Source organism: Erpetoichthys calabaricus, chromosome 14, assembly GCF_900747795.2.
Source record: "Erpetoichthys calabaricus chromosome 14, fErpCal1.3, whole genome shotgun sequence".
Taxonomy (NCBI): Eukaryota; Metazoa; Chordata; class Cladistia; order Polypteriformes; family Polypteridae; genus Erpetoichthys; species Erpetoichthys calabaricus.
This window is the reverse complement of record NC_041407.2, coordinates 55580799-55602027: the sequence shown is the minus strand read 5'-3', so window position 1 is coordinate 55602027 and position 21229 is coordinate 55580799. Positions and strand designations below refer to the sequence as shown.

At 36.4% G+C, this 21229-nt stretch overlaps 1 protein-coding gene across 1 annotated transcript in view; it reads left to right on the top strand.

The window, feature by feature from the left end:
• The window catches only part of csmd2 (CUB and Sushi multiple domains 2), a 991046-nt gene that overhangs the window by 567967 nt on the left and 401850 nt on the right, over positions 1–21229 (top strand). Inside the window, exons 6-9 of the mRNA XM_051919055.1 lie at positions 896–1008; positions 6664–6741; positions 9081–9168; positions 12565–12689. Of these exons, the coding sequence (XP_051775015.1) occupies positions 896–1008; positions 6664–6741; positions 9081–9168; positions 12565–12689 (404 nt within the window). The remainder of the gene's footprint in view (positions 1–895; positions 1009–6663; positions 6742–9080; positions 9169–12564; positions 12690–21229) is intronic.

The window sequence follows — 21229 nt, the reverse complement described above, 5'->3', positions numbered from 1 at the left end:
GCCTAAAACAATGGTCTGCATCGAAAGGGCCTGTGTAGAGCCATCAGTTTCTCCAATCTACTTAACAAATATTTCAAAACACTAAATTAAAAGTACAAATGGCCTGTGTATGATTTAATTAAAACAATTAAGTATTGGCTTACAAAAGTTGGAAAGAAGTACTTTTTTATTTTTAAGTTTTTTTAGTCAAGGTTGTTCCCTCCTAAAATATCGTTGACATTTTTACTGACAGTAAAGATTAAGTTTCGGGTTTCATGAGCTCTGTGTAATACAAAAGTGTGCTACTGACTGCTTTTGTTGCTTCATTCATACAGCTGATTGATTTATTTTTAGTTTTATCAGCCTCAGCTAAATTTAAACTGTATACTGTAAACCTGATGAAGTGTTTGCCCAGCACTGTTTGATATGACATTACTCTAGTCCTACAGTACTGAACTTGAGTTGGTGTCTACCTTTGCAGAACTGAGTGCAAGGCAAGATTCAAATCTGAAGCGGATGCTGAAGCTACTGCAATTAATTTCATCTCCACTTTAATCAGTACTGGTATTGTAGTGTATGGGTATCTAATAAACCACTTAAATCAGCAGGCCTTTTTTAATATTGGTTATAATCAGAAATAACATTTCTATCCATCATGACCCGGAGAGCATGGCAATATGACAGATGCAAAGTTGTATGTCAGGCTCCTGCCCACAAGATTGATGAGCAGATTTCACATTGCTACATTTGAATATTTCTCTGTGGCCTTGCATAGTGTCAGTCCCCTTCTGGACTTTGGAAAATTGCTTCTGTATGTTTTGCTGGCATTAAATCACTTCATGATGGATCACTATTGCATATTAAAAATAAATGCATAAATGCTATGTATAATTTGTACGGCTATTTTCTGTTTCAGGCTTACAGGACTGAATCTGCCATCGCCTGTTATCAGCAGTAAGAACTGGCTACGTCTTCACTTTACATCTGATGGGAACCACAAGCATAAAGGTTTTAGTGCCCAGTACCAAGGTAAAGAACATATGGATAGTTTATTACTTTTTGCCTTGTGATTATGTTGCATAACAAATCTCCTGCTTTACAGAATGTGAATGCATTTAACAAAAATACCCCAGCAGGGCGCTCTTAATTTGCCAATGCCCTGTAATTTATCTCAAATTTTTAGTTGCTCCTCGACACAAACGGCTTTTTTGGGAACTGTATTGCTGTTGATTGTGACCTTTTTAGTGATGTATTAAAAATGAAAATAGTTAGTTCTGCTATAAATTGATTCAATTTGCAAAAGATTGCACCAAAGAGACAAATTTGTGTCCAAAAATTTGTGTTACCTTAAAAGTCTGCTTTTATTGGAATTCAGTTGTAACATTTGGTTCTTTGGGAATATGATTAGCACTACTTTAATACTATAAAGCAGTTGAACTCAAAAAGCGTGATATTTTCTGATGCATTTATAGCAAAGCTCTTGGAACATGAAGTAGCGGAACAATTTTTGTGGATCCTTTGACTCTTTTTTCTCTTTAGTTCTTTTTTTTAGCTCTTTTGAAGCCATTTGTAGACTTTTCTCTTGTAGTTAGTCTTTAAAGCCCATTTTAGGCTTTACCTTCCTTTTCCCTGTATCCTTAATAAATCCATACTACTTTCTCTTTTTCTCACTGTTGGACAGATACTTAACATACTAATGAAACACATCAACCTCAATTTAAAAGCACCTCATTTACTATCCTAAATTATTCATTTCAATATCCCCAAGAATAAGCCACATTTCTCTCAAACAGATCTTTTATTAGCCATAGCATGATTTTTGTTTCACATGGCCCTGTCTCCTTATTTTCTTCTTCTTGTAAGACTTCTAATTTGAAATTCTCCCAGAACGGGTCCAAAATCATTTATTAGCAACTATGAGCCAAAAAACAGAAGCATGTAGATTGTGCAGAACAAATCTGCAACCCCTTTCCTCATGAGTGCTATTGGTAGATAGGTATTAGAAATGTTCAAACCAGCAAACTTCCTGCAGTTTAATCATTTACAGACCTATGCAACAAATTTTTGTGTGAAGGGAGGATCACCGAAGACTGGAAAAGACATGTTATTCATTCCAGCATATAAAGGAAAGGATGACCCAGTGGATTGTGGGTCATATTGCGATCAAACATTTAAACCAGGCAATGAAGGTATTTGAGAAAATGACGGAAGAAGAATAAGGAATTAGGCGAAAGTTAACAAAATGAAGTTTTGTTTCAGTATTGAGAAGGGAAACAGGTGTGATCTTTGTTACTATAGTGGAAAGCACCAGGTAGAGGGAAAGAAACTGCATTATGCATTTGTTAGATTTGGAGAAGGCAATTAATAGGGTGCCATGACAGGAAGAGAGGTGGGCACTGAGACATTTAAGTATGGAAGAATTGTTAGTGTCTGCTCTAATGTCAGTGTATGAGGAAGATACAGGTCAGCACAGAAGCTAGGAACATGAAGAGTTTTGAGATGAAGGTGGGGCAGCACCAGGTAGCCATTCTGAGTTTGTTTTATAGTGATGGAAATAGTGACTAGAGAAAGAGCGTGGGAGCCCTTGTACACCACTGATCTTATTTTCATTTAAAAAGTGAAGTGCAATTATAGGAGAACATACTGAAATAGAAAGCCAGTTTGGAAGTTAAAGGCCTTAAGGTAAATGGAGGAAAGATCAAGGTTATGGTTGAACATATAGGGGCAGGAGGCATGGAAGAGATAAATCCATTTTCTGTTCAGCATGTGATAGTGGTGTTGAGAGAAACTGATTCTTATGCACAGAGTTATGGTAGTGTATAGAATACTCTGCAGGAAATAAGTGCAACCTTTGTAGAAAATGTGAATTAGTGCTGACTTCTAATATACTACATGTACATTTAAATATCGTCAGTTTATTTTTTTTGGAGAAAGTAGGGATGTTCTGCTCCTTAGGTGACATTTTGTGTGCAGACAAAGTTGTAGGCGCATCAGGGATGGCAGGCGTAATAGGTTCATGGAAGAAGTTGTGATGTGCATAGGACATTATCTGACATTGAATAGGAAAGTTTATGAAAGATGTGTGACGAGTAGCATGTGTGATGGTTGGCCAGCTAACTATTCCGGCCCACACCTCCAGGCCGCCAGGTGGAGCCCTCCCAACAGCATGGAGGTTTCCCGAATTCCAGCAGGGCCTTATGGACCTTGTAGTTTGTATACACAGACCTGCTGGATAACATGGGGACCACCAGGAGCTGCTGTAGGGAGGCTTGGGGAGTGCTATGTGCCCTATAACCTGGAAGTACGTCCTGGTCACATGAACAGGAGAAACAATGTGCTTCCGGGTTGAATAAAGGAGCTTTTATCCGACCCGGAAGTGTTCACGGTCACATGGACAGAAGAGAGAAACGCTTCCTGGTCATGGACTATAAAGGACTCTGGGAGACCAGAACACTTTGCTGAGCTGGGAGGAAGGGTGGCTAAGTGTCTGGGAGAGGAGGAGTGTGTATTATTGTGTTGGTTATTGATAATTGGTATTTCTATGAGTAGTGTGGAGTGGAGGGTGCTTAGTGCACGTTATAATAATTAAAAGAATAATAGTTGTACTTTTACCTGGTGTTTGGCGTGGTACCTGAGGGTTCAAGAGGTCGATAACAACCTCTACTGCTACACATGCTTTATAGGAGTGAGACATGGCCAGTGAAGGTGGAATATGAAGCAAACCCATAAAGAAAATGAATTATTAAAATGATCAGGTGAATGTGTGCCATTGTCACAGAATGAGAGGAAGAAGAAAGCTGAGTTGTGATAAAGACTTGGTGTGGCAGCAGTCGGTGTTCTGTTTAGTGGAAACAGAGTAAGGTGTTTTTGAGAAAGTGGAACATTGTGATAATTGTGTGAAGACATGCACCAAGATGGAGGTTTAGATGGATAAGGCTCAGAAGGAGCCTGAAGTAGATGTGACTGGAGGTAGTTGTGGATAATGTGAAAGGAAATGGCCTCTTTCCGCATAATGCCCAAGACGGTGGAGAGTGCAGGAACTAGACTTAGAGGATAATTGGCTAATCTTGGTAAAACTAGTAAATAGCCATTGAATTAGTGATGATGGTAAGGAGGAGGACCTGACATCTTGGAGAAATACAACCCTTTAGTCCACCTTTCAAAATTTAAAATGACTCCAGAGAATCTACTGCCTGGCATACGTGAAAATAAAGCAAAAAGATCTGGGTGAAACATGAGAAATATTTTACATCTGACTTACATAAGATGTGCTGACATTAATGCCATAACAGAATTAGGTGATGAAGTATTTAACACTAGCATCCCTGAAGCCTACAAAAAAACTTGTAATGTACTGCCAACTTAAATTCCTTTGCACCTCCTCATCAGCGTCTTTGTTTTGCAAATGTGTCAGCCAGCTCAAGCAGCAAGCAGCCTGCTATCCCATCCCCCACTGACTCAGCTGAGGCAAGAAATGTTGAACACATAACTAAAACATGTAAATTGAAGAATTTCTTTTTCTTTTGTTATATTCTTGAATAAAAACACACTTGTTTTGTTATACCTTTTTTGAAATTGTTTATTTGATAGTTGGACTTCAGCCTTCACACATTATACACATTATGTCACCATTTTGCCAATTATTAGTAGACCATGAAAAAAGTTTCTGTTTTAGTTATGTGTTCAACATTTCTTGCATTTCCTGTCATAACTACATTACCCAGATCGTTGTAGACATGGAACACACATGACATGTATGTGTTCCAAATAACGATATACAGGGTGAGTCAAAATTATGTTAACATTTGAATGGCGGAAACAATTTCTTCACAAAACATACTTCATATTTGCAAGATGATTTACAGAAATGTCTCAACCTGTTCACTATCATGTTCAACGCAAAAAAAACAATGAGCAACAGTACCATTTAAAGCCCCAGACACATATTTCGTGGGGAATAGATGATACCACAGTCCGTATTCTGACTTTCAGGTCATTGATATCACAAACTTTCCTGCTATACACGCGCTTCTTCACCATACCCATAACCTGAACTCACAGGGTGTCAAATCAGGGGAGTGTGGAGGCCATGGCAATGATCCACCACGAGCTATGCATCGACCTGGAAAGGTGTGGTCAAGATAAAAATAATCCATTAGTATTAACATAATTTTGACTCGCCGTGTATTATTTACCTAATACAATTCCAGGCACCTCACACCCAGATAAACAGACTCGAGCTAGAAGAGCCTTGTGACTGACTTCAGCTGAGTCGGTGGAGGATGGGATAGCAGGCTGCATGCTGCTTGTGCTAATCGACACAATTGCAAAACAAAGACGCTCATGAAGAGGTGCAAAGGAATTTAAGGTGGCCCAGCATTACGACTTTTTTCATAGGCTTCAGAGATTCTAGTGTTAAATCAGGAACCAATTTGAAAGGGGTCAAAACAAGAAATCTATTTTGAAAAATGTGTGTAAATTAGAAGGACTTGTTTTTTCATAATGTCATTTGCCACTGTGTTAAGTGAAGTTGCGTTTAGTAATGTTAAAAAAAAAAAAAAAAGTCTTACAGTTGCAGTCATTAGGACATTAGCCAAAACCATGAAATATGGTATACATTAATTTGTCACATGAAATTGCATTCTAAAGTGAAGAATGTTCATAAATTAAAAAAAAAAACAAAACATTAGGCCTATTCTTGAGGTTTAAAATAGGTTTCAAGGCGCATCAGTCCAAACATGAAAGTGAAAGCCTTTACACTTTGGAAGCGCCAAAAATTTCAAATTAATAAAATGTACAGTACCTTATACATTCCTGAAAGTAATATGTTTTGTCAGATTCTTTTTTTTTTAATGAGGCATGGATATGTTGACTATTTGCTTGTCTGCTCACAGTGGCTGCCATGAGTGAAGTTTTACATTTTCCCCAGTCACACCACTGACCAGTAGTTGTCATAAGCCTAAGTCACCATAGCTTATTTAAAAACTAGTTTTATGTTTGCAATTCTTAGTTTTTGTTACTGTGCTTGCTGCTTTAAAGTAGTAAATTAATTATTTGATAACCTTTAGTTAATTTAGTGAATTTAACTTAATTCTGATTTCTTTCCATCATTTATATATATATATATATATATAATATATATATATACACACACACACAAACATATGCATGTGTATATATTTATATATTATACATAAATATATATATATGTATATATATATATATGTGTATAGTTTATATCCAATATATTCTAATCTTTGTTTCAATGAGAAATTTTCAGCTATTTCCTTTACCTTTTAATTTTCAAAGAGAAGATTCAGGGAAAATGTAATACTGGACCTCCCCATCACATTTCTAAGAAATTGTCAGACCTCTCCTACATTTTTGGTCTTTACAGGAATGAGGTTTATAATTGTTCGGCACTCCCTAATGTTGATTTACCACCAAATATGCATCCATCCTCTACCTTCCTGTCTATTTTTAAAATTTCTCAGTATGACATTTAGATCTCATTCAGATATGTGAAAACCAGGACACTTCTGTTTGTTTGGACTTATTATTTTGTGTTTTTAAAGGTTTTTTTAAATTATTTTTTTACAGGATGTTTCCCAGTATTCCAATTACTTCTTTGACATTTCAATTCCAACATTTTGTAATTTTATGGTTTGTGTTATTTAATTGCAGTTAAGAAAATGACTGAGCTGAAATCCAGAGGAGTGAAACTACTGCCCAGTAAAGATAACCACCAAAAAATATCTGTCTGTAAGTTTAATTTTTAAGTAGATCTTCTATATAAAAATATTGACTTCACTTAATTGTTGCAGTTGCGTGGTTTCTCTGGATTAATTTCTTAATGCAAATGTGGTTACGCAATGAAGAATCTGATCATTTTAGTTGGTAACAGGATCAACTGGGGTGCTCTTTTCACCACTTTAGATATCCTATTGTAGTTTGTAATAACAAGAGTGCTTTGACATCTTTTCTCTTGGTTTCTATTGTGGCAAAATGTATTAACCAATTGTCAGAGTTTAATTGCCTGTAAGATTTGTGTGTATTACATGAACACCACCCTGTTTTTGATCTTCATTTCCCATTGATGGCAGACACAAACCAAGCAGTAAAAACAGTCTTCCCTAATTTTAGAAACTTGCTCTTGGCATTCCCAGATGAAGTGAGATATCGACTCAGAGACTACTGAGAGGAGGAACTGGCTAATGCATCTTTTGTGGTGGCACCCAGAGGGTGGCCAAGCCCCTCCATCTGCCATTATTTGTTGTCGAACTGTTGAGCCCCTCACTATGCCTAGGAACCCTGATTTATTTAAGCTGTTTGTTCCTTTTGGTTACTACTTAAAGCTGAAGACCAAAGTTGGCAGCAAAACTATTATAAAGTGTAATTTGTATCAATATGCAAAAATAATTTATTTATTCAAAAGCTTCTGATTTTTATTCATTACTGTTTACTTTTATTTGCCATGATATGATAAAGTGTAAGATGTAATCTGTAACAGTATGCAAAAATAATTTTTTTTCAAAAGTATTTGATTTTTATTCATTACCTTATCACCAACATGACTGCAATAAAATAAGCATACAAATGTAAAATCCTTTTGTTTCATAGTTTTTTTTTTTAGATTGCTATTCAAAACAATTTATTACAGCACTCAGTAATACAATATTAAGGAACACAAGATTAAATAAGAGGTCATCAGATAACATCTAAAACCAATAAAAGGCATGTTTCCTATTTTGAGAACTCCTAGTCCTTTCCTCACCAACTACAATTATACTGATACCCAGTTACAGCATAGGGTCCTGTCATGTAAGACTGAGCTAATTATTCGAGGGTACAAGCTCAGCTGGAGTGAATGAACCCTTTCTGTGCAACATTACTGCTTAATATAAGACAGATGTGTTATTTACATTTCTATTACTTTAAGATCATTGTAAGAAAATGTCACATTTTCATGCATTGGCCCAGGGAGATGACAGGAAAATTGAGTTACATAAATTTCCAACATCCCCTGATAAAGCTGCCCTTTTGTCCAATATTAATATGCATGAGATTCCTATTTATTTGAGTTACCAATCAACATATGTCAGATCTCATTTCCAAGGCTGTCTGAGCCTTCAGTGGCTTTCCTTCTCAGAATTAGCCTCTGTTTGTTCCTGCCCCAAACTCCTTAGGAGAGCGGCACCTACCTGGCACACATATTTTGTCTGCTGCAGGATGTCTGATGTAATGGATTTCTTCCAGGAAGAAGACATTCTTAATTGCTTAACAATGATTCTTTGTATCTAATACGAGTAGTGGTTCAGCACCACTAATTTGTGAAATTTTTTCAAGAGTCTGATACCCCAGAAATCTCCTCTTCTGCCAACTTTTGTCACTAACAAGATATGCTGTCAGCTCCTTAATGTTTATGCAGGAACAATATGCAACAATTGAGACCAATGCTCACTTCATACTTGTTTTTCAGAATACTTTTATTGACCTATAGTAGCCCATTAATCTATACACAGAATTTCCTCTGTGGTAATAGAACAAATGGGTTCTTTGGTAATCGCTTCTTTTCTCCCCCACTGCAACCCCTGTCCCATCCATCTCTTCATACACATATACTGTATATATGTTAGTAACATTTTGAATTATTTGTATTCTTATTCCACTGTCCAGGTCATTGATTTTTGCTAGTCACACAAATTACTGCAGACAAATGCAATCAAAGTTCTCTTTCATTCACTCCGGAGGCATCACATGGGTGTTCTGAGCTTTTTTGTTTTTAAACCGCATTAACTTTTTTCATCACCTGTATGTCAACCATACCTTCATAATCAAAGCTGATCAACTGAGATGGAGGTAAGCTGCACAGATGAGAATAGATTATAAACTTACAAAACCCATTATTATAACTATAGAGACCTTATTGAAATTATTTTTTATTTACGTAGTATATCAGTCTTGAATTATTACACATATGCAGTCTTGTTTGTGTCTGAAGTCAAATGTGAGAAAAAATATTTTTAGAAACCTTTTATCAACCTGAAAGTTATTTGTCACTAAACTTCAGCTTCTCCCTTGTAACTCTTATACCTCTACAGTATATCAGGAGGTGGTTGCACACAGTCTAAATATGTGTCCAGATCCAGGAATCCCTGAACGGGGGAAAAGAATGGGCTCCGATTTTAGGTAGGCTCAGTGTTTTTCTATATATACATCATTTATGGGTGAGTGGGCTGTCCTGCAGTTTTTTTTTCACAATAAAGTCATGTTTGCTTGATAAAATCAGAATATTTAATAAACAGTGCATTCAGAAAGAATTCAGACCCCTTCACTTCCTGCACATTTAAGTGTTTTTTAGATTTCATTTCAAATGCATACATTTTCCATATTTGCTCATCAATTAATCTATATTTAATTACCCATAATGACAAAGTGAAAACACATTTTCAGAAGGGTTTGCAAATTTACTAAAAATCAGAAACTGAAATCTCTCATTCATATCAGTATTCATGTCTGGTGTGGTCAGATGTGTCCTGCTCACTTCAATGACTCTTGAGATGTGTTGTGAATTTGATTGAAGTCCACCTGTGGCAAACTGAATTTGTTGGACGTCAGTTAGAAAGGCACACAGCTGTGTAAATAAGATCCTACAATTCATATTCCATGTCAGGAATAAAACCAAGCCATGAAGTCCAAGGAACACTCTGCAGACCAGTAGAACTGTGGTGAGGCATAGAACAGGGCAAGGTTTATATAGCTACTTCTAGAGCTTTTGAATGTTCCCAGTATCACAGCAGCCTCAATAATTGTGAAATGGAAAAGGTTTGGAACAACCAGGACTTTTCCTAGTGTTGGCCATTCATCCAAACTGAGAAACTGAACAAGAAGGGCCTTGGTTAGGGAGGTTACCAAGAACCCAATGGTCACTCTAGGAAAGCTTTAGAAGTCCTCCGCTGTGATGGGAAAACCTGTCAGAATGACAACCATTTCAGCAGCACTCCATCAATGTAATGGAAGCCACTCTTGAGTAAAAGGCTTATCACAGCCCACTTGGAGTTTGCAAAACAGCATATATAGGACTCTGAGAGATGAAGAAAAAGATTCTCTGGTCTAATGAAATAAAAATGTAACTCTTTGGGCAGAACTTCAAGCACTATGTCTGGTGTCAAGACCAGGCAGTATATCTAGTGCAAATACCAGGCACAGCTTATCACTTCGCTAATACCATCCCTATGGTGTCACATAATGGTGGGAGCACCATGCTATGGGTATGTATCTCAGGGACAGGGAGGCTGATCAGAATTCAAGGAAGGATGAATGCAGCCAAATACATAAAGGTCCTTGAAGAAAACCTGCTGCAGAATGAATGCAACCTTAGAAAGGGTCAACCATTAACCTTTCAGCATAACAATGACCCAAGAATACAGCCAGGACGGAGCTGGAGTGGCTTTGGGACAAGTCTCTGACAGTCCTTGAGTGGCCTAGACTTAAACCCCATAGAGCATGTGGAGAGACCCGAAGATGGCAGTTTACAGACGCTTCCCATCCAGTCTAATGGAGCTTTAGAGGACCTGCCAGGGAGAATGGGATAAACCACCCACATCCCGGCCTGCAAAGCTTGTAGAGACATTTCCAAGAAGACTCAGCGCTGTAATTGCTGCCACAGGGGCTTCTACAAAGTACTAAATTATGGGTCTGAATACTTATTTGAAAAACAGATTTTTAATAATTTTGCAAACCTTTCTGAAAATGTTTTTTCTTTTTCATTATGAGTTATGTGTACTTTGATAGGCAAAATGTGAAATGTATCCATTTAAAATGAAATCTACAACATAATAAAGAGTGCTGAAAGTGAAGGGGTCTAAGTACTTTCTGAATTCAATAAATATTATCCTTGGTTTGTTTGTACTTTAAACATTAAAGAATTAAGAAAAAAAAAGCAAAACTATTGTCTCAGTTCAGATGAAGTGTTCAGGTTTAGCCAAAATAGTGTGAATATGGATTATTGTATTTCATTTCATTCTTTGACCATATAAACATTGGTTATAAGAATGTAAAAAAATTGCAAAGGTTTTTTTTTTTTTTGTATATGACAAGCATTTGATTAAATCTTTTAATCGGATACTTATACATTAGTTGTGTTAATATTTCAGAATTAATAAATGCTCACCAGGCTTCAATATACTTTCTCGAAAGATGACTATCTCTATCCGAAGTGGCGTCTCATACAGTTTTTTTTTTTTTCTCACTTCTTTTTGTCGAAAGCACATTTGTTACATTTGTATTCAGAGCAATTCAGGAAAGAAGAATAAAATCAATTGAAAGTGAGTCAAATGGATGACCTTCATTATCCGACTGGGTGAAACGCAAAATAAACAGTGAATTTGCACTTCCCTGGCTAATATTCTGAAAGAGAATTAGTGGAGGCGTTTAAAAAGACGCATTGCTTGAAACCATGAAAAAATGAGTTCAGATTTACTCAGAAATAAGTTTTAATTTGTAAATGAATGATAACCTATTATCAAAAGCATTATATGTTTGAACACCGTGAAACAGTGTGTAATGATTTAATGTCCCTAACAATACAAAAATATTTTTCTGAGTTTAAAAATTATTTGGGTACTGATGCTACCTGACAGCACCAGGGCCATATTTCAGTTTCCTATATAAAATTTTCTTGGTGCAGTTTCCATTTTTTCTCACTTTTCAAAAGTGCTTCTTATTTAAACCACATTTTACAGAGTTTTTATATATATATATATATATATATATATATATATAAATAAAATATATATAAAATAAATATATATATATATATATATATATATATATATATATATATAAAATAAATATATATATATATATATATAAAATAAATATATATATATATATATATATATATATATATATATATATATATAAAATAAATATATATATATATATATATATATATATAAAATAAATAAATAAATTAAATAATATACAGCAGGTGTTGGTTTGTGTTCACCGCAGGCAGGGTAGGTCTGGCTGAAAACAAACGATTAAGAAAATAAATGAAAAGGTTAAAGGAGTATGAAAAAAATCATTACACAGCATAACTGATAGTGATAACCTGACACAATACCTTTATAGCTTCAGTAAATCTATATTTATGTTGAAAGCATTAATTTTACACTGGTAATTTTGTGTTGTAGTTGCTGTAAAAGACAAGTTATAAATAGCCATTTGCATCAGACAGTCTACAAAGGCCCAGGCACAGATATTGCTGCTTAGACAGGCTATTAAGTCTAGTCTTATTTAAGTATAACTATATGCACTCTATCTTATGCAGTAATGTAACCGTTAAGAGATTTTTAGCGCAGCATATCATGAATGAAAGTATACAGTAAACACTGGCTATTTGTATCCTACAGAGTGTTCCTAATCCAGTATTTTAATGCTTAAAATAAGCTTTGAATGAGTCAACTTCTTTTTAAAACTGTTTCATTGACACAGCTTTTATTTCTAATCTTATCCAGTATTTTAATTTCTGTTTGTTGTTGTTTTTTTCTCACCAATTCTTTTCACTTGTTCCTTCCTTAGACTGGGGTCCAGTCTTCAGTTCTCTTGTGATGAAGGCTACGAGCTGCAGGGCTCAAAGAGTATAACCTGTATGCGGGTGAGCGAGACATTTGCTGCCTGGAGTGACCAGCGTCCATTGTGCCGAGGTGAGAAGCTGATGCAATTTTAAAAGATATAATTTTCTAAGACATAGAGGCTAGAGTATCAGAGGGTTTTGTTCAAATCTGAAGTCCCCAGTTAAAGTAATGCCAATAACTCTGCTCTGGCTGTATACTCTAGAGGTATTCAATTTATGTAATAATATATTTTCTTTCCATTTATAGCGCCTTCCATAATGTTTGGGACTAAGACACATTTTTCCTTGATTTACTCTTTTGCTTCACAGTTTAACATTACAAACCAAACAAGACAGATGTGATTAAAGTGCACATTGCAGACTTTTATTTAAGGGTAGTTGCATACATTTCAGTCACACCACTTTTTCTACATGGTTCCCCAATTTCATGGCACCATAATGCTTGGGACATACCAATAGGAAGTCTATTAAAGCAGTCTTAATTAGTATTTTGTTGCATATCCTTTGTATGCAAAGACTGCTTGAAGTCTGCAATTCATAGACATCACCAGGTATCTTCTCTAGAGATGCTCTGACAAGCGTATAATGAAGCCATCTTCATTTCCTGCTTGTTTCGGTGGCTTGTCTCCTTACATTTTCAGTTCAGCATATGGAAGGCATGCTCAACTGGTTTGGACATTCAAGAATGTTCGATATTTTACCTTTGAAAAACTCTTTTTGTTGCCTTAGCAGAATGTTTGGAATCATTATCTTGTTGTAGAATAATGAATGGTACCAAAACTTCCTCTGAGAGCAACTTCTTCCAACCATCCCAGAACAGTTTGGTGAGGAACAATGCCTTTTCTAGCATGATGGAGCACCGTGCCTTAAGGCAAAACTGATACTTGAGTGCCTTGGGGAATAAAACATTTACATTTTGAGTCGATAGTCAGGACACTCCCCAGACTTTAATCCCATTGAGAACTTGTGGTCAATCCTCAAGAGGTGGGTGGACAAAAAAAAACCCCAGAAATTCTGACAAACTCCAAGCATTGATTATGCAAGAACATGCTACCATCAGTCAGGATTTGGCCCAGAAGTTGACTGACAGCATGCCAGGGCAAATTACAGAGGTCTTGAAAAAGAAGGGCCAACACTGCAAATATTGACTCCTTTCATAAACTTAATGCAATTGTAAATAAAATCCTTTGAAACTTATGAAATGCTTGTAATTGTACTTGAGTATACCATAGAAACGTCTGACATAAAGATCTAAAAAAACTGAAGCAGCAAACTTTGTAAAAACCAATACTTGTGTCATTGTCAAAACTTTTGGCCAAAACTGTACATAGCAGTAAAGTTTCTAAAGGTCATCTTGAGTTAGACCTGCTTCAAGGGATAAAGGACTTCTGTCTAATTACTGGGGATTGGCAAACCTCTCTCCACCACTGGAAGATTGCTGTTACAAGACTGAAGAACATACAATGTTCTTGCAAAGGGAAAGGTGGGATCTGCCTATTATGACTATAAATTGAACTGCAGGACTGCAAAGTCCACCCTTACTTAATGATCAGAGGAAATGTTACTCCCTTGTCTCTCTCTGTGTCTCCATTGCTTGTGCTGAGAAAGTAGGAGGTCATCATGTGTGCTCCTTAGTTGCTGAATTCCTGCTTACTCATCATTACACTTTCTGTTTCCTTTTCTTTTTTCCTTTATGGTCCTTGTCAACAAATCCTTGCATGAACACCATAAATATAGAAGAACACTAATTCATTTGGTTGCTTTTAGCATTTTATTTTCCTGAGAAAGCAGAAAAGAACGATGAATTATTTTCAGTTTTCTAACAAATAAAGGTCAGGAAATGCTACACTTACTGTGTAAAATGCTGCTTTGAGAAGTCTACACGAGAGACCACAGGGAGTCTAATTTTAAAAACATTGTTATGCTAAAACCCATATAATAATATAGATTTTACACCTACTCTTTCTCCGTACCTACCCTAAAATAACTTCAATTTTTCAATTTATTAAAACAGACACTTTTCTTAAAATAAGAATGCTTACAGCTAACAAATTGTAATAATTTACTTTCACTCCTTAATGTACCTTTGGTGTTGTGGGTGCTCGTTTGATGACTTTGGTTTAATTTTCTCCAGAGTCTTACAACAGCGAAAAAAAGGGAAGCAAAAATTTAGTGCAACAGACGCTGAATAAAATGTGTTGGGTTAAGAGATTAATTTGGCATATTTTGTAGACAGGGTGTGAAAAAGAGAATAAATGTTCACTGATCCACAGCAGGTGCTGATTACTAAGATTTATTGCAGACGTGTGACCATATTGAATAACAGAAAATCATTAAATACTTTGTTTTACAACAAAATCACAGCTTTAAACTGATTGTTCATGCTCTACATACCAAATCTTCCTCACAGTCTTAATGCCTAAACATTAATGCTGCACGATACCAGACCTCCTAATTGCATAAATAATCAATGGATATTGAGATTTCCATTTCCGTTAGTTTTTTAGATGATTTTTAGCAGACTCATTTTTGTACTGTCAGCTGGCTCTCTTGCTGTTGCCTTTTGTGTCCTAACACTCATGTATAGCATGAGTATAGCATATATACGTCTTGCTTTTGTGATATTCTACTTTAGCTGACTTGGAGGTTTTCAAGTACCTATTGACATTAATGAGGTTACTGTGTGGAAAGATAAGGATCCTCATCACGGTCCCTCTTCATCACTCATTTCATTACAGCAGAGGAAAGTGAGCTTCTCCTCACTGACATCTACACATTCAATATAACTGAACATGCTGCAACTCAGTCACTTGTATTGCCTGACTGGTATTCATTCATTTCAATTACATTTTATATGTTTATTTCTGCTATTTAATTTTTAATTTGAAATCATTGCATGTTTTTGTTGTGTTTGTTTCCTTTGGTTTGTTAAGTAAATTGTAGTCTATGTTGTTTTTTGCATGTATTACACTGTCCCTGCATGTCTTGTCTACCAACAAGCAATTTTCACTGCATTATAAGATATAATAACATGAAATTAAACTAAACTGAAAGAATGTAATGCATAATAATGAATGGTCCTATCGGTTTGCTGGTCTCTCTTCCATATTGCCTGTGCATTCTTTCTTTCTGGGGGGTAATCATTAATGAATAAATTTGCCTTTTTCACACAGTGTCTCTAAGAAGCACTTTGGCAACCATTATCTCTTTGGTTGCCTTTTTTTCTCCAGGGCATTTTTATCATAGTTTCTAGCACTTCCCCGTAGCTCAGAATCCATTATGTTGCTTCTGCTGCATGCATATTCACACCGAAAGGCCACTTTATTAGAAACTCCCACTTATATCTGGTGATTTACTGTTTAGTTAGTGGCACCATCATACAGTATGGCCTGGTAAAGCTTAATTAAGAAGGAAGGCAAACAAGATGAATCACTTAAGTGAGTCTGAATGTCCCAAGGTGCCAGCTTGGATTTGACACAGAAATCCTGCAAAGATTTTCATGTACAGCTACAGTATTATGAGTGTTTGAAAAATGGGCAACCACCCAAAGAGCATCCAAATACTGTTGGGTTCTGTGGTTGGAAACAGATCAGCGATGAAATAAGGTCTAGACAGTAATGACTAAATACAACAGTGGTGCTATGGGAAGTATATCAAAGTGCAATTCATTGGGCCTTATTGTACTTGATCTGTGGCAGCAAACAACCCAAGCGCCTTCCACTCCTAAAATCAATAGGGTGCAGGTGGGCTAAAGAACACACACAAAGACTCACAAGGCACTGCAGGATTAGATTATTATTTCCTAGTCTGTCAACAGAGCAGACATATGGTGGTTCCTTAAGGAGCATACCTGCCACATACTAGATCACATGAAACAAGTGGACCAACATTTCAATGTCACAGATCACTGCCGATCAGATCAGAAGCAGTGTGTATCCATCTGTGATTTGACTTTTAAAGCAGATTAATTCCTTATTTCTCAAGCCTTGGAAAGTACTGGAAAGGATCCAGAACATGACAATGAATTTGGCTGGATAAAGCTTACTCCCCAGTCATCAAATCATAATTCATTTGCAAATCTGTGGGATAAAATGGAATAACATATTTGGATTAAAATCCCACCACCAGCTAAATCTATAACAGCTACCGTACATATTGAACTCAACACGGAGCGTGTATGTATATTTCATCAAATTTATACAAAGCATTCTCAAACCCACTTAGTCTATTTCAGGTTTGACCGTGAAAATGGGCTAAAACAAAATTGGGGTAAATCTGTTCTTAATTATTAGTGCCTAATACAGTAGCCCCATGACGTAACTTTAGCATATATGGGTGTCTGGTTTGTGAAACACTTTGTCATGCAAAATAATATTTGAAAAACTGCCCTCCACTGCTCAGAAAACATTTATCTCTGCTTATATTTTAGCATGCTTTCTTGAAAACAGCCCTTTGTGTTTGCCTCTTCTAACCATTTGTCTGTGCTTGTAATAATTCTGGGGCCAATCATCCAATCTGATGCTTTTTTGGTTTGCAATAAAGAAAGAGTCTGTTGCAGTAATGTTCTTCATTTTAAAAAAAAATGCATGTGTGAATAATCTATTTTTTAGTGTTCATGCACTGAACTGGCGTAGAAGTAACTGTTTACCCAGCATTTTTAAGTAGCTGTCCAGACAACTTACTTAGATTGGCTTCAATAAAGAGCAGAAATAGTTCTATCAAATCAAATGTATGAAACTCTCAAAATTGTGAATAAGATTATTAGCTGTTTGCGCACTCCATGTTGTCCTACATCTTTCTCATCACAGGTGAGATTACCTGTCTAACTTATGCATGGTTTCTTGTTGAAATAAAATAGATACCAGTTTTCCAGTTCTGCTGGTTTTCACTGAGTGTGCTTCATGAGCCATATTGTCTCTACTGTGTTAGTGTGTTCAGTTCAAACTCAGATATACACAGGCTTGTATATCAGTCATGCACCTTCAACTGTGAAGTTCTGGATTGTCAGTACTGTTAAGCTATCAAAAGGTATAGGAACTGAAAGCTTTACATGACCATTTGGGAAAAAGTGAGAAAAATATTAATATTTATCATAAGAATCAATGTCTGTAATCAACTTTATCATAAATTCATAATGCAGTGCTCAAGAAAATTCTTTGGTTATATATTGATATCATAAATGTTCTGCTCTTGGTTTTTATGTTGATAGCATTTATTTTGTATTTGATTTTGCCAAAAGCAACATGACCATTTTGTAACCTGATCGCACTAAATGATGGCACCAGTTTTACATATCAAATTATTTTTATTACTGCTGCTGCTATCACTTTACTTGCTTTTTAGACCAGCTGTTTCCAAACTTAGTCCTGGGGACCCACAGTGGCTGAAAGGTTTTTGTTCTAACCACATTCACAATCAGTGATATTAATTGATAATAACTGATCTCATTTAATTAGCTGGCTTTTTTTTCACTTCCCTTGTTCTGCATTCAGAAAAGTGCACAGCAGTATGATTTTTATATTTATAAGGCATTTAGAAATGTTTCTGTTTTTCCTATAGCTTTAAGTGTTGCCATGCAAAATTGTGTTCTAAAGTTAATCGCTTTCTATAAATTAAAATTAAATTAAATGTCTTGCCTGCACTGGTGCTTTACATTGTAGTCTATGGGGCATGGAGGAAAAACTTAAAAATTTACAAATGCATTTTTCAAGCTGAGACAATTGCTGAGTATTGATCCGCATATTGCGATTACATACACAATGTAAAATAGCTGATACTCATCACTTTTGAACAAAAAAACATAAATATTATGAGATTCAGCTCTTTTAATAGAAGACCAACTGTGCACAATAGCTCGGCACTTAGTCGTCCTGTGCAGCAAACTTTCATGCCCCCGGGAGGTGGTTTCCTCCCAAAACACCAAATCACAATAAACTTTTCATGCCATATGGATGGTTTTGTTTTGAATAACTTCTGTATTTATGTGAGAATTCGCAAAACTGAATAAAAAATGCATCCTTACCATGAGAAAAATAGTACCAGGAATATGTGATAAAATTAGCATTTCCAGATCCCTTTTGTTGTCGCACACATGCTTCAGTAACACAGAAGGAGCGGGACAGTATTCAACAACTGTCTCGACTTGAAAAATTAACATGTTTGGTAAGCTTTTTTTATAGAAAGTGCTGTCTCTGTCTTCTGCCTCCACTCCTCCTCTGGCAAGCTTTGTCTCCCTTCCTCCCGACTCTGGCTCTCTGAATGAAGATGGGCGGCTTCTTTAATGCAGCAACTGGGAGTATGCCAGATGGCTCGTTACCGAGGTTTGGAAGTGCTCCCAGATGTGGCGGATGCCTGGCAAAGCAGGGCTCTGCAGCTTCCCCTGGCGGCCCACACAGAAATTAACAGGGCTGTGCCAAACTCCAACTCCCATGGAGCCTTGTGGCAATACGAGTCGCTGCTGCAACCCAGGGGGCCTGCCATCTAGCACTCTGGGTAAAGAAGTACCTTGTGCATATCTGCTCCCCTGGTCCTTCCTTTAAGAAGGTGCCCCGACCGTCCATCAAAATTTTAATAAAAATTTACCAAACCTAGTTTTTTAATTTCTTTAGTGACCCCAAAACACAGAAACTGGGAAATAACAGCTCACTTAATTGGGCTTGGAGTCCAATTTAAAACAGAATTTGGTTGGAACAAAAACCTGCTGCCCCAGTTGGGCCCCAGGGTTGAGTCTGTTAAATCACTGCTGTATAAATAGCAGCATCTTTATGAACTCCTGGTATTTGATTTTATAAATTACCATGATGGCGGCATGTTAGAGAGAAGATTAATACTGCTGATTCATGGACCCCACAAGGGGCGGTCTCATCTTCCATGAGAGTTAGCAAGATTTCCCTGTGACTGCACAGGTCTTCCACTAGTATTCCGTGTTGCTCCCTCATCCCCAAAGATGTGCATGTCATGTTCATTTGCAGTTTAAAAATGTAGCCATGTGAGAGTGAGGGTATGTGCATGAATGGACCCTGCAATACACTGGCACCCTGCCCATGTCTGTTTCCTGCTTTGTGACCAATGCTGCCAAGAAGCTGGCTGGTACTGCAAAACACTGAATTGGATCAAGCAGGTCTGAGAATGTTCTTTCATGTTATCTTGTGGTATATTATGTTATATTACAAAAAAAAAAAGAGCCACCTTGAATTTGTTAGCTGGCTTTGAAAATGAATGGCTCAGTGAGATGTGCTTTGAGAATGGATGGATGTTAACATAAGAACCACAACTAATGCATGGCATAAAACAGGGTTCTCTGTATAGACAAACATGTGTAGTTTCTTTTCACGTAAGGGGAAAGCTGTCTTAACTGTAAAAAAGCATATGCAAAAAATGGAAAAAAAAACAAAAAACTGGAGTTGTTTTGTGTTTATTTTGGGGGAAAAAAATCTGCCAATAGGGTAAGTAACAATTATATGACAAGATATCTTAAAATAAACTAAATAATCTTAAATACAAATTTCTTTAGAGGTCAATAAATAAGGAAAATAAGATTTAATAGCTTAATATAAAAACTTTTCAACTGCTTACATTTCACTTTTTGCAGTGTTCTATTCATACTAAACCCACCACTTCCAAATCCTTGTACAAGATACTCTTCTTTTATGTTGTCACCAGCTTCTGGCCATTCATTGTCTCTTTCAGCAAGACATTGTCCTCCAACATCTAAGGTGATTGTGTGATAACAGGTTATATCTTTTCAGGTTTAACCTTTATTCAGTTTTCATGTCAAGGGCATCCCTTTTCTGGGATGGTGGCTTCTGAAAGACGAGAAAAAAATATATACATTTGTATTCCCATGCTTATTTTATAGACAAATACAAATCTTCTTTTTTTGTGTTATGGCTCATTGCTTGCTGATGCCTGTTCTTGGTGTAACATGGAGAAAGGTTTAGACAATTAATGACCAATAGTGGGCTGGACAGCTTGTGATCATAATACATAGTTTCTATGTAACACCTTGCATTCCTAGAAGTGATATTGAGAACTATTAAATCTCTAAATAACTTATTCGATCCATTTATCCACCATCATAACTGTCTTCTTCAGTGCATTTCTTGTTTGAGCCTGGACTTAATTTAACATATTAGTTTTGCTCACCATAACCCTAGGACATTCCCAATGATCTAATGCCATGAGAGCTTTATATATATATATATATATATATATATATATATATATATATATATATATATATATATATATAAATACAAGGCAAAGCCCTCACTGACTCACTCACTCACTCACTGACTGACTGACTCATCACTAATTCTCCAACTTCCCGTGTAGGTAGAAGGCTGAAATTTGGCAGGTTCATTCCTTACAGCTTACTTACAAAAGTTAGGCAGGTTTCATTTCGAAATTCTACGCGTAATGGTCATAACTGGAACCTATTTTTTGTCCATATACTATAATGGACTTTAGCTCGCAGGCCGTGGGAGGCGGGGTTGTGTATCGCGTCATCACGCCTCCCACGTAATCACGTGAACTGACTGTGAAAGAGAAAGGACGGCCTTATATGGCGTTCGTTTATAAAACAGCGGCTTCACAAAAAAACAGATCTAT